The 14437-nt window shown below is 51.8% G+C and overlaps 1 protein-coding gene across 7 annotated transcripts in view; it reads left to right on the plus strand.

Moving 5' to 3' along the window:
* Positions 1 to 9584: 9584 nt before the first annotated feature.
* Positions 9585 to 14437, plus strand: part of ADAMTS14 (ADAM metallopeptidase with thrombospondin type 1 motif 14) — a 125498-nt gene continuing 120645 nt past the window's right edge. For 3 of the 7 annotated variants that reach the window (XM_044942214.2, XR_006550828.2, XR_006641016.1), the window contains exons 1-2: positions 9587 to 9946; positions 11709 to 12151. In XM_044942214.2, coding sequence (XP_044798149.2) covers positions 9865 to 9946; positions 11709 to 12151 — 525 coding nt within the window. In that variant the 5' untranslated portion in view covers positions 9587 to 9864. Of the gene's footprint in view, positions 9947 to 11708; positions 12152 to 14437 lie in introns of all 7 variants that reach the window. The other 4 variants (XM_044942215.2, XR_006550832.2, XM_044942213.2 and 1 more) reach the window with 3 other exon arrangements.

Genomic DNA, 14437 nt, shown 5'->3' on the forward strand with positions numbered 1-14437 from the left:
GGCCAGATACCTGGACACAACCTTTCAGGCCCCTCGAGGTCAGATCCACTCACCTATCTCCACCAGCCACAGGGCACTTCCTCTAGGAGGCGTCTTCTAAAGGCTCACCTGTGGGTTTGGAGTCCCCACTGCGTGCCCTCAAGCATTTGTGTCCACGCCCCTCCAAGCAGGTCACCCCCCCCCCCCACCTGGACTGCCCAGGTCACCCTGGGGTCACCCCTTGTCTGTCTGACCCTCACTCGATGGTGAGCACAGAACCCCCAGACTGGTTGCCACGGTCACTTCTGGAACCCCGGTGCCCAGCACAGAGCTGGGATGTGGGCATGCCAGGGGGAGGTTAGATGTTGGCCACGAGTTGGAAGCTGGAGCAGCGAGAATCCATGTCCTGGGAGTGAGGGAGGTTGCCCTGAGCCACAGAGAGAGATGGGACCAGCTGTGGCACTTTGCTCAGCTGGCCCGTTTTGGAAGGTTGGAATCATCCTGAGTTCCCCCCTTAGTAACCATTCACTCCCCTCCCTCCTTCTCATAGAAACCTGATTTGTCCATCTTCCTCAGAGCAGCTGTGTGTTCCAAGGAGGGCCTTAGACCTTATTGGGGACTGGCTGAAGAACAGGCTTAGGGAAATTGTGGACCCTGAGGGCCAAGGGGGCCTCTGGAAGCCATTACCTTGTTCTTCAAAAGGACACAAGAAAATGCAGAATTCTGCAGGACAAATGTGCTGGTTTCTTCAGTTGAAAAAATGGAGAGGAAAAAAGGAGAAGGAAATTGTTTAGATAAGGGATCTGCAAAACTTCTCTGGAAAGACCAAGTAATAAATATTTCGGTCTTTGTGGGCCATGCTGGCTCTGGAGAAACCAGTGCCCTCCACTTGTGTAGCTTGAAATGATCCCAAGAACATGTAAACAAGAGGAGGTGGCTGGGAGTGTTTACAAAACAGGTGGTGGTGGGGATTTGGCCACAGGTATAGTTTGCCTGCCCCTGGTTTAGATGAAAAGACTCGTCTGTGACGCATCAGCCAAGTGCCTTGTCTGGACCCTGATCTGAACAAAACTAAACAAATCAAATAATTCTGTGACAGTTGGGGAAATTTGCACAATGATTGGACACAGGATGATTTTAAGGAATTGTGGTTAATTTTGTTAGGTGTGACAGAGACATGATGGTTTTTGTTTTCGATGTTTTGTTTTTGTTTTTAAAGAAGAGAGTTGTTCAGTCACTAAGTCGTGTCCAACTCTTTGGGACCCCATGAACTGCAGCACGCCAGGCTTCCCCGTCCTTTACTGTCTCCTGGGGCTTGCTCAAAACTTATGTCTATTGAGTCAGTGATGCCATCCAACTATCTCATCCTCTGTCACCCCTTTCTCTTCTTGCCCTCAACCTTTCCCAGCACCAGGGTCTTTTCCAGTGAGTCGGCGGCTCTTTGTATAAGGTGAACAAAGAATTGGAGCTTTAGCAGCAGTCCTTCCAATGAATATTGAGGATTGATTTCCTTTAGGATTGACTGGTTTGATCTCCTTGCTGTCCAAGGGACTCCCAAGAGTCTTCTCCAGAACCACGATTTGAAAGCATCAATTCTTTGGCACTCAGCCTTCTTTATGGTCCAACTCTCACATCCATATGTGACTACTGGGAAGATCATAGCTTTGACTATATGGACTTTTGTTGGCAAAGTGATGTCTCTGCTTTTTAATATGCTGTCTAGGTTTGTCATAGCTTTTCTTCCAAGATGGGGGAAAAGTGGAAACAGTAATAGATTTTATTTTCTTGGGCTCCAAAATCACTGCAGATGGTGACTGCAGCCATGAAATTAAAAGATGCTTGCTCCTTGGAAGAAAAGAAGAGAGAGTCTTTATCATATTAACTACTGATACTAAATGGGAGATTATGCCTGAGATCCAACCACCTTCTAGGGGGTGGAAGGGAGGGAGTAAAGAAAACAAGACCATCTATGTGCTGATAATGATTGAAGCTGGGTTATAGGTAATAGGGTGGGAATCTTCATACTATTTTATCTTCTTCTGCCTATGTTTGAAAATTTGCATAGTTAAATTTTTAAAAAGTTGGGACAAGAAAGAACTCTGTCTTCCATTGCCTCTGGTGATCATCGCATCTGGTGAACATATGTTCCTGGCGCTAAAGCAGCTATCTTGTGACTAAGAGGGGACAAGCCGGAGGATGAGATTAATGCCAGGCTTGGCAAAGTAAAAAAAGGAAGGAACTGGGTATTGGATGGTTCTGTTGGGTTGCCGGATTAACCAGCCCAGAATGTGCCTGCTTCAGTATTCCATATTATGTGGGGTAATAAATTAAACTATATTTAATTTTGTTGTTGTTACATGTAACTCCACTGATCTAGAAAGGGGAACAGAATGGAGGCTTGGCTCCTCTCTGCTGCAGGGTGCCACCATGGCATCTCAGGGGACACCTGGGTTGTAAGAAAGGTTTGTGAGAAGTGGGTCCTTGCCAAGACTCTGAATCCTTCTAGCAGATACAAGTGGCTCCAGGAAATGGAAGCAGTCCCTGCTTATGACCTACCTCTCTTGAACCCCAAAGGGCCAATGTCAGGCTGCACTGGGCTTTGGCTAGAAGGATGGGATGCTAATATTTCAATCATAGACTGCCAGTTTTGGGAGCGGAAATGGCAGAAGCAGAGTTACTGAAGGACAGCTGGCCTTTCTGGCATCCTTCCCTACAAGGACAGAGAGAGCTCTTCTCTGTGAACCCTCAGCACACAGTAACCACAACCACACAACGTCCACATATAGGGCACAAACAGCATTGTTTCTAACTGATCTCATGGTTCAGCTGGTCTCAAGGGTATCAGCTGCTCTGTAATGTATGACAAATCAGTGTGTTTAACTTAACCCATCCGGGTCTCCTAGATATGGTCATTAGACATATGCCAAAAAATGTGCAGAGGGAATGCTGGGGGATAAAAGGAGAAGGTGATGTGGGGAAGGGCAAAAGGCATGGTGTCTGGTTCCTCTGGATGCCCTGGAGCTCTGCCCAGGACTCAGAGGTCACATAAACTCAAGCCCAGGTTTTGGAGATGGGATGGGAGGTAAGGGGGGCAGCCTTCTATAAGGAACAGGTCCCAAATCCTCAGTGAGTCTGTTTTCAGTCTCAATTTGGCCCTGATTTTCAAGGCTTTGCTTACAACCGTGACTATAGGCTTCCTTGGTAGCTCAGCTGGTAAAGAATCTGCCTGCAATGCAGGAGACACCGGTTTGATCCCTGGGTTGGAAAGATCCCCTGGAGAAGGGATAGGTTACTCACTCCAATATTCTTGCCTGGAGAATCCCCATGGACAGAGGAACCTGGAGGGCTACAGTCTATGAGGTTGCAAAGAGTCAGACATGACCGAGCAACTAAGCACACGTGTGCGCACATGCGTGCGTGCATGCACACAGACACACACACATATATCTTGTTCAGTCACTCAGTTGTGTCCAACTCTGTGATTCCACGGACTGTAGCAATCCTTTGAGATACCATGGGCTGCAGCATGCCAGGCTTCCCTGTCCGTCACCATCTCCCCAGGTTTGTCCAAGTTCAATGTCCAAGTTCATGTCCATTGAATCGGTGATGCCATCCAACCATCTCATCCCCTGTCGCCCTCTTCTCCTGCCTTCAATCTTTTCCATCATCAGGGTCTTTTCCAATGAGATGGCTGTTTGCATCGGGTGGCTAAAGTACTGGAGCTTCAGCTTCAGCATCAGTCCTTCCAATGAATATTCAGGACTGATTTCCTTTTGGATTGACTGGTTGCATCTCCTTGCTGTCTAGGGGACTCTCAAGAGTCTTCTCATGTGTGTGTGTATATATATATATATATATATATATATATAGTATGTATATATATGTATGTATTGGGCAGTGCCGAGTCTTAGTTGCAGCACACAAGATCTTTTAGCTGTAGCATTTGAAGTCTTAGTTGTGGCATGTGGGATCTAGTTCCCTGACCTGGGGTTGAACCAGGGTTCCCTGCATTGGGAGTGTGGCATCTTAGCTACTGAAGCATCAGGGAATCCCCTCAACAGTGATTCTTCACTAGGATCCTCAGAATCCCCTGAAGGACTTGTTAAAACACAGATCATCTGGGCCCACCTTCTGAGCTTCTGATTGAACAGGTCCAGGGCCTGAGAATCTGCACTGATGATGGACTCTGAAGTGATGCCTTTTCTGCTGCTCTGGGGAACCCTGATTTGAGAATCACTGGCCTAGAACTTCTTGGCAGGACAGTGGATCTCAGGTGTCAGGAAGAAGACACTCAAACTTTTGTTTGTCCTCCCTTTGGGCTGAGGTGGGAACCAATAATAAATGGCCAGAGAAGGCTCATCCAGGGTGGGAGGAGCCTAGAGTGGTGATGCTCTAAAATCATCTGACCAGGAACCAGGAATCTTGGGGGTGTTATTTGGCTTCTGAGTCATCTCGCTGTGTGACTTGAAAAGATCATGTTTGCTCCCTGGGCCTCAGTTTAGTGCTTTATAAAATGAGAAGATGGCAATTTCCTGTATGTGTTATAGTTTTCAAGGGGGTTGAGGATATAGACTCCAGGGCAGCTGTGATAATGGAGGCTAGTATGCAAAGTGTCTGGTCAGTAAGTGGCAGCTTTGATGACTACTTTGTTATTTTTAATATATTTTCAAGGCTTGGGGGAGACACAAAGGCAACTCTTCTCTCCCATCCCTTCCTGGAGCCTAGTGACCTTCATGTTGATGGTAGAATCAGAACTTGCGAGTATATGTCTCAGGTTTCCCCCGGAATGATTATTCTGGGAAATACTAAACTCTCCAAATTTTCTTTCTTTCTTTTTTAAAACAGCTTTATTGAGATATAATTCACACACCATAAAATTCATTCTTCCAAAGTGTACAATTCGGTGTTTTTATTATATTCACGGAATTGTGCGACCATCATTTCTATCTGAATTTAGATGGAAGTCCCAAATAGCCATTAGCAGTCACTCTCTATTGTTTTCCTCCCCAACCCCTGGCAGCAGATAACCTACGTAGTATCTCTACACAGATTTATCTGTTCTAGCCAGTTTTTATATATATCTCCCCAAATTTTCTATGAACTGTTCCTTCTCCAGCTCCCCTTCATTTGATTATTTAATATTTATTGAGGGTCCATTAGGTGCCAAACACAGGACAGGCACTGAGGATGCAAGATGGAAAAAAATCCAGGCGAGCTCCCTGCTCCCTGTGGAACTCATAAACTAGGGAGGAAGCAGATGTTATCTGTGAATCACACAAAATAGGTAAAACTTAACAATGAGAAGTGCTGTGAAGGTCACATCACAAGGGGATGTGACCTAGTTGGGAGGGCAGGACAGGCTTCAGACAGTGATGGCAAGGATTGTCTGGGCAGAGGCAGGACAGAGCATCCAGGACAGAGGAGACAGCCTGTGCAAAGGCCTTGAGGCAAGACCAGCATGGTGCATACCTGGAGCCAGGCTGGAGGGCTGTGAACGTATATGTCTCGGGTTTCCCCCTGGAATGATTATTCTGAGAAATACTAAACTCTCCAAATTTCCTTTCTTTCTTTTTTAAAACAGATTTTGAGATATAATTCACATGCCATAAAATTAATTCTTCCAAAGTGTACAGTTCAGCGTTTTTATTATATGCACGGAATTGTGCAACCATCATATCTATCTGAACTTAGGGGGGACATAGAGGCAGGAGGGTCAGCTGGACCACCCTGTGCAGAGAGCGCCTCGGAGGCTGTGTTAGGGTGTCTAGTCTTCATCCCCAGAGTAAGAGAACCTCTGGAGGTTTATAGCAGAGGCAGTTACATGACCTATGGTGTGTTTTAAATATGTCCTCAGATGCAGTTGGAGTAGAGGTTTCAGGGGGCAGAGCTGGGGGGAGAAGGATCTGTTAGGACGAACTTACAGCAGTGGCCACTGTAGGGCTGCTAGTGACCTACTGGGCTTGGGGGCACATTTGAGATGGAAGTTGCTGTATTTGGGGGTCCTTGGGAGTAGATTCCATAGGGCTTGGAGTCGAGTTGGTGACTAGGGTGGCCTGGCTGTTGGGCTTCCTAACTGGGTGGATGGTGGCGGCTCTCACTGAACTAGGGCAGGATTCCCTCTCTCCTCGCCTGAGTGTGTCAGAGCCCAGCGGGTCACTGGTCACACCAGGAGTTATAAGAAAGGGATGCTCTGTGTGTGTTTCAGGGTAACATCTAAAGCACAGCAGCTGGCACTCAACAGTCGACAGCCACCTGCTGTGCCCCTGAACTGGGACAACACTGCACCACCGCTGTGTCTTGCTCATGTCCCCCCTCCCCCCGCCCCCCTCCCAGGGGCTTCCTGGCTTCTTGCTGCGGAGACCTGTCTCAGGCTGAGACTCCTACTGTTTTAGGGGGCGTCTGTGACTCCCCCTGTGAGTGGAGATTTTTTTTGTCTCAACTGCAGACTACTTTCTCTTCCCTTTGGAAGGTGGAGCAGGGGAGGGAAAGAACCGGTGCCTGGAGGAGAGAGGTGTGCTTCTGCTCGTGAGTGAGCAGGTACCTGGGTTCTGAAGCCAGGGGTCCATTCTTGCTCTCGCTGGGTGAGTAGAGGCAGGTCCCTCCGCCTCTCTAGAGGGCACCTGTGAAATAGAGGGTGGGGCACTGGCTTGGAGACCGTCTCTGGGCATCTCCAGCTCAAGGCTCTGGGGTTTCGTCTGTGCTCGGAGAACAGGCTGCCTTCCTCCCCAGGGGGTGCTCACAGGTGGCCCTGCTCCTTCATCCACAGGCCGCTTCGCCATCCCCGTCTCCCCTGGTTGTCAGGCTTTCTCACACACCTGTCACGTCTTCCAGGGGGTCGCTGACTGTGCAGTGCAAGCTGTTTGCATCTCCTCTTTCCCTACAAGGGCCTTGGACGGGAAGAGTGTTGAGCAAGTGTCGGAGGGCCCTGAGCACGAGAAACATCCAAGTCATTTCCCCACCCGTGTAGGATCTCAGGTGAGAGGCTGGGGACCCAGAACTTGCCTTCCTTGGCGGGTGCCAGCAGATGCCTGTAGATTGCTTTGCTCTGGCTCTGATCTTCTCCAGAAACAGGGCCGGCCACCCAGCCATTTCCCCCACCTTCTGGCCCAGACTCTGCACTCTGCTCCCATGTCCCCTCTTCCCAACAAAGGCTTCCTCACTAGAAAATAGCTTGGACATACATTGTTTGCCAACACAAGCAACCACTGTAGCCCCAGGGAAGGGGGTTGGGGTAGAGAGCCAGGGTGAGGTTTTGCTCTCTGCTTGCCAAGACTGGCTCCAGGGAAGGCCCCAGCCCACAGTTCATGAGTCAGGCTGCTGGGGTCCCAGCTGTAGTCTCTCCCTCTTGACTTAACCAAGTCTAAGGCAGGAAGTAGGGGGTGGAATCCAGGGAGGAGACCTGGGCCCCTGAGGTTTCTAGGCAAGCTTCTCTGGGATGGCCTCAAAGAAGGAGAAAATTATCAATCTGTCCATACTATGAATTTTCCCTTCTGTCACCACAGGGCCCCCCACTCTGCAGCCAGGAAAACTGAGCCCCCGAGAAGGGAGGCAGGCCATTTTATCCTGAGCTCCCCTGCTGAGTTCGTGGAGGGCCAGAATGGAGACATTTCGCTGCCTCTCCTGCTGCTGCTGCTGCTAAGTCGCTTCAGTCATGTCCAACTCTGTGCGACCCCATAGACGGCAGCCCACCAGGTTCCCCCGTCCCTGGGATTCTCCAGGCAAGAACACTGGAGTGGGTTGCCATTTCCTTCTCCAATGCATGAAAGTGAAAAGTGAAAGTGAAGTCACTCAGTCATGTCTGACTCTTCGAGACCCCATGGACTGCAGCCTACCAGGCTCCTCTGTCCATGGGATTTTCCAGGCAAGTTCCCATTAACATACGGGTCCCCCTCAGACTCTTGCTTCATCAGCCCTCACACACAAAACCACACTCTGGCCCTTGACTTCACAGATCTTAAAAAACTAGAAAGAAGAGAAAGAGAACTCTATTCTTCCCAGACTTAATATAGATCAGTTTGGTAATGCCATTTCAAATAACTAGATGCTCTGATGTTGCGTGGAATAGAACACATTTTGCATTTCCACGGGACTTCAGAGTTTACGTCTGTGGCTCCCAGTATCTTCACTCTTTGACCTCACCTTTGACAGATGAGGTAGTGCAATACAGAGAAAAATGACTTGCCCTTGGTCACTTTGTGTTGGGCAGAGTCTAGCCCAGAACAGTCTTCTGACCCCTACCCTTGTCTCTCTCTCCCACTCAGCACTAGATTCTGGGTTCTAATGCCAGCTCAGCTGCAAATGAGCTGTGTGACCTGAGACATGTCATTTCAGCTCTCTGAACCCGCTTCATAAATGTACTGGCCCTCCAAAATCCTGATGTCATTTCATTCATTCCATGACTGCTGCCTCTCAGGAGGCCCTGAGTCAGGTCCTGGAGCTGTAAGGATGGGTTTTCTAGTTCTCTGCCCACAAAGCAGGAACATATTCAGAGCCCAGGGAGGGTATAGATTAGGAAACCGCATATGGGGAGAAAACAGCAGGAACCCAAGTCCTCTTTCAGGGGACCCAGAAATTCCCAAGAGAAGTCAGGTCAGAGAATTTCCATCCACACATTGGCCTCCCTTTAAGAAAGCCCTATAACAAAATGTCTGAGCTCAGAAGCAGAAAGATTAGGGGTCTTTATATACTTTACAGAAAGATTTTTTTTATTTGGCAATTCTTAAAAACAAAACAAAAAAAACCCCAAAACTGCTTTCTCTAATTCCCATCTCTGGGTTTACAGTGCATTTACAAATTGTTAGGAGCACATTTATAGAGTAGAGCAGGAAAGAAAGCAGGAGTTGGGCTTTTTGCCTGACTACTGAACTGGTCTCAGCAACATTGCAAAACCAGCACCCATTCTCATCTCTTAGACTCATTTTTTTCCCACGGAAGGCTGTTTGGCGGGTACATGGGTGGTAAGTTTGGAAGCAGAGGATGGTTATCATTTACTGAAACCTAACTATGTGCTATAATTAACACCCATTTCACAGATGAGGAAGCTGAGGTGCAGAGCTAGGATTTCAATCAGGGCTGTTTGACTGTAAAGGCAGGGCTCTCTGCCCACCTGGCTCAGCCCTGCTCTGGACTAGGACACAGATCAGTCACTGTACTTGGGGGCAGGTGACTAGACTCCAAAATGGATAGATTCAAAGGGTGGAAGAATACTGGGGGCATCAAGACCATTAGGAGAGAAAGGAGACCCTCTCGGGGAGGGGTGGGGGTGGGGGTGGGGTGTTCACTATCTCCCATCCAAAGGCAGTGGGCATCCCATCGGCCCAGTCGCTCTGGAAACAAGTAAAGTAAGGGGGACCGGCAAGTAAAGCGGGGCGGAGGAGCCTAGGAAAGTAAGGGCCGTCACTCCGGGGGAGCCAAAGAGGCTGAGGGGACAGTCTCCCAGGGCGCCCGGAGCCCCAGCTCTGGCTCCGCGTGGCACTTCCGATCCGCGCCCTGTGCCCCGCCCACGGGCGCTCTGCGCCCCCTGCTCCGACCCGCGCCCGGCCCCGCCCCGCTAGTGTGCCCACCCCCGGCCCGCCCCATACTCCCCTCGCCTGGCTCCCGGAGCGTCCCGGAGCGTCGAGGCGCTGGCGGACCGACCCGCCGGCAGTTGGCACTGGGGACGCTGGCGCGTCGGTCGCTCCGCTCTCCCGCCGGCAGCCTCGGGCGCCCGGAGCCAGCGGTCCAGGCGGCGGCGCCGCGCAGGGGGCCGGGATCGGGCGGCAGGAGGCTGCGGGGCGGGAGTCGGCGGCGGCGGAGGAGGCGGAGGCCGGCCGGAGCCCGGATCGCGCCCCAGCCTCGCTTGCAGCCCAGAGCTTGGGGCTCGGCGCCCGTCCGGCCCACAGCCACATGGCTCCTCTCTGTGCACGGCTGTCCTGCCTGTTGCTCTTGCACTGTGCGCTCTGCGCCGCCGCGGGCAGCGGGACTGAAGGTGCGTGCGGGTTGGGTGCGCGGGGGCGCACTGGTTCGGTATGCACGAGGGTCGGGATGGCCCGAGGTGCCCGAGGTGCCCCGCAGCGTTGAAGTGGGGGGAGGCTGTGCGCACACTCTGGCTGTGCTCTCTTTTCTTCTCTCCAGTGCCGCCGAAGCTGTCGGGGATCTCTCTCCTTTTCTAGTGCGAGACTCCGAAGAGTCCCCAGGAGAGGACTGAGGGATAGAAGCCTTTTCTGAGGGGCTGTGTGTCTCTTTGTCTCAGTGTTTCTCACTCTCCTCTCTCTCCTCTTTCACTGCCTTCTCTGTCTCCAGCTTGTATGCATGTGTGTACAGATAAGTGCGTGTAGGTGTGTGTCAAGTGAGCACCAGGCACTCACACTCCTGCACAAACACACATATATCTCTCTCCCCCAGTATTGTCACCCTGTGCCTTGCAGACACCCTCTCATAGACACCAGACACACTCCACCGTCACCCGTGCAGTATGGGGTGCCCTTCTGGTGTCTCTGAGCATGGGGAGGGGGCTCTGGCCATTCCACGGCAGAGTGCCTGCTTGTCTGAGCTCTGTTCATGTACGAAACAGGATCCCTCTGGCTGAAGTCTTGAGGGTCTTCTGCTGGGCTGGATAGAACCAGAGGAGAGAGTTTGTTGTCCCCCCTCCTCTTAACTGCCTTGGGCACGAGGGATTTTCAGGACATATCATTTTCTAGGTTTTTATCAGTGCCGTGAAGGGGGCTGGGAGGCAAGAGATAGAGCCGTGTGGAAATGAAAATTCCTCCCAAGCTCCTATCCATGAATCACTCGGCCTGGAAGCCAGGGAGCTGTCATTCCTGCCCGGCCTGGCTGGGCTTAGCGAGAGCTGTGTAAGGACGGGCCGCTGGCATGTAGCCTGGAGCATGGGGCCATGACCTCACACTTAATTCAGTCCGAGTGGGCAGGTCACCCGTGCGTCTCCTTTTATTTTTGAAGATCTATATTTACCCAGCTTGGGGCTGGGCCATGTCGAAATTTCGGCAGCCACTGTGCTGCTTAAAAAAGTTTCCCTTTCTAAACTTGGAAAAACGTAGAACTTGTATTCCTTCCCTTCCCTCTCCAGCTCCTCTTTTCTCCTTGACGCGTGCCCAGGATGCCCTGAGTTTCTAGGTGTGTTTGTTTTGCCAACTGTGTTCCAGGAGCTCAGCGAGGAGGGCCCTACCCCAGGCTGGGCTGGTGACTTCAGTTCCCTGGGGAGTTTGGGCACACCCGGCCACCCCTCTCTTTGCCCAGGGGCTTTCGGGGAATTTCCTTTGTAGTGCCCAAAGTTGGAAGGTTTGTTGCTACAGTGACAGGATTCTGTTTGGCATCATTTATTTTCCTCTGCTAAGTGTAACAAAGACCTGGGATTATTGCGAGCGATTTGTGTCTAGCAGTTTATGAACTTGAACACCAATCATCGGAGTGCAGAGATGCAAGAGCTGAAGGAGCCCTGGGAGAGAAATGGATGAATGTAGACTAAGGGGGTCCCTCCAAAGTGACAGTCAAGGTTGCAGATCCTTTCCTGTCCCGTGGGGTTTCCAGCTTTGCAACCCTATGGACTGTGCCTGCCAGGCTCCTCTGTCCATGGGATTTTTCAGGCAAGAATACTGGAGTAGGTAGCCATTCCCCTCTCCAGGGGATCTTCCTGAGCGAGGGACTGAACCTGCATCTCCCGTGTCTTCTGCATGGCAGGCTGATTCTTTACCTGCCGAGCCATCGGGTAACTCTTTCTTTATTTCCAACAGAGCTGCGCTTCTCAAGAAAACTCAGTGACTATGGCGTGACAGTGCCCTGCAGCACAGATTCTCAGGGACGCTTCCTCTCGCATGTGGTGTCCGGACCAGCGGCAGCCTCCGCAGGGAGTGTGAAGGGGGACGGGCCGCCCTCACCACTGTCACACTCCGGTCGCCTGCGGGTGGCTCGAAGCCCACTGCGCCCTGAAGGCGTGACCCTGCAGCCTGGCAGGATGGGGCGCGCCTCCCTGTACTTCAACGTCACTGTGTTCGGGGAGGAACTGCACTTACACCTGTGGCCCAACCGGCGGCTGGTTGTGCCGGGAGCCTCGGTGGAGTGGCAGGAGGATTTTCAGGAGCTGTTCAGGCAGCCCTTGCGGAGAGAGTGTGTCTACACCGGGGGTGTCACGGGCATGCCAGGGGCAGCTGTCGCCATCAGCAACTGCGATGGATTGGTAAGGGACAAGCCTCTCATCAAGCTCCACTCCCCCATCCTCTCCCTCACTTCCCACCGTCCCCCGCTCCACCCGTGAGCCAGACCAATGTGGTTTTCTCCTTGGCTCCCATGTGTTTGGGATTCCTGTGGGCACGGCCTGAAGTCTGGGCCAAGTCGGGGGCTGCGCTGCTTTCCAGAGAGAACCCCACATGCCCCACTGGCCACAAGGTTCACACTGTCGGCTTTAAAGTGGCCAAGATAGGATGGTACCTTATCCTCTTGATCCTCCACCATCTACTGACACACTGGGACCACAGCTCACCTGTCAGGGATCTGAGTATGCATGCCTGCAGGTGTGAGGCAGGTGGGCTTTGCTGGGGCTGGGTCCTGGCTGCGCCGCTCCTGAGCCACAGTGCTTTGGATATGTCACTTGCCCTCTGGTGGTCCTTTCCCTTACGTGTGGAGCAGTGTTTAATCTGCACGTATTTACTGTACGTGCTCCTGCCCAGCCTGGCGGATATGGCACCGCCTAAGACAGACATGGCCCCTGCCCTCCCGGACCTGATGTGCTGGTGATGACAATATGGCCGACCTCACCAGGCAGCATGGCCAGTGGTTGGCACCTGCTTGGCACATGGTCAAGGCTGCCGGTATCAGCTGCTGTTACTCCCTTTCCTACTGTGTCCTTTCTCATGCCCCACTGTCTCTGCCCCGAAGCCAGCCTGCTCTTCCGTGGCTCTCTGCTCTGAGTTCCCTTTCTTAGGACTCCGTGCTCCCAGGCACAGGGAACCTCCTGCTAGTTGGTTCCATGTTGCAAACCAGAAAGCCACAGGTGGCTTCTGTCCTCCTCACACTCAACTCCCGCCGGATCCCATTCCCCTCGCTGCTCCGTCTGCTGTGTCAGGCCCTCGTGAGCCTCCATGGCAGCCCCAGGGCCTGGATGGGTGCTGTTTTCATGGTCTCTGCTTTACCAGGCACAGACTGATATGTCCAGGAAAGGACCTGCCCGCCCCTCTGCCTTTCGGCTTTAAGAGAGGGATGAATCAGATGGTGCAGTTGTAAGGGGGGTTCTTTCCTCACTGGCAGGGCCGGGAGCACTTCTTACCATTTTCCCATTCTTAAGAAGTGTCTTCCTGCTCAATGTCATGGCTCCTTTGTCTAGATCAGTGTTTCTCAATAATTTTTTTCATTATCATCCCCCGGAGGAGCCTTTTAGATACGTTTCCTCTAATTGCTCCCCAATGAAACCCTAATACCATAACTATATTGAATATGTCTTTAAACTCTCTGTATATCTATGTTTTATGTATAAAATGAGTGAATTTTTTTGCTTCCCAAAGAATCAATTTTTGCCCATTGGAGACACCAGAGCCCCACTGAAAGGCAGGGTCTAGGCAGTGGTTGTTTCTTAGAGTGGAGTGTATACCAGAATCACCTGGAATGTGAGGGTTCTGTGGAGCAGACTTGGAGGAACCCAGACGGGAAGGCCAGCTGTGAGGAGGCTGAGACCTTGTCCTGCCGCCAGGGTGAGCCTTGGCTGCCAGCCCGCCCTGGCTCAGCGGTCCAGGGACTCTCCTCAGCACGAGCCCTCAGTCGGCCTTGGCTAGCACTGTGCTGTGGCCACCGGTTTTGGTTGAAAATCCAGAGTGACATGGGAAGTCACCCAGAGACGCAGTGTCTTTATAGATAGAACACACCAGGGCATGTCGGTGGCTTGGGCTGAAGGACAAGGTTACCTGAAGTCATCAGCCACATGGACTGTTTGGTGACAGAGATGGTCTCCTTGACCACCTCCATTAATGTCTATGGGGATCTAAACAAAGGCGTGAGTGGTGATCGTTGCCAGTAATAGATAGCTACCCACCCTCTTTGCACTCTGGAAACCCTGTCATTGAAGCAGCTCAGCAGGCGTTGACAAGTGGGCACTGGATGCTTAGCTGACGCTGATGACCTGTGGTGGCCTCTGAGTAAATGTTCTCATTGGCCATGTGACCTGGGCAGGCCACTCCCCCTCTCTGGGCTTATTCCTCTCATTTGTCCAAGGAGGGGCTGCCCTTGCTGCTTGCGGGCAGATGGAAATCTATTCTGTGTGACATTTGCAGAAGTTGGATCCGGTGTCGGAGGCTATCCACAGATAGGCTTCTGGAAGCCTGTTCCACAGTAGAACTGAGGCTCCAGGAGTGGCTTGCCTGGTCCCCTTGCCTTTGGTGGGAGGAAGAAGTGGATGTCATGGGCTGGGCCCCTGCTTGTGCCCTCAGCTGTCCCCAGAGACCAGTCCCAAGTCCAGCTCTCGGGAATCTCCCTG

The sequence above is a fragment of the Bubalus bubalis genome, chromosome 4, assembly GCF_019923935.1.
Source record: "Bubalus bubalis isolate 160015118507 breed Murrah chromosome 4, NDDB_SH_1, whole genome shotgun sequence".
Classification (NCBI taxonomy): Eukaryota; Metazoa; Chordata; class Mammalia; order Artiodactyla; family Bovidae; genus Bubalus; species Bubalus bubalis.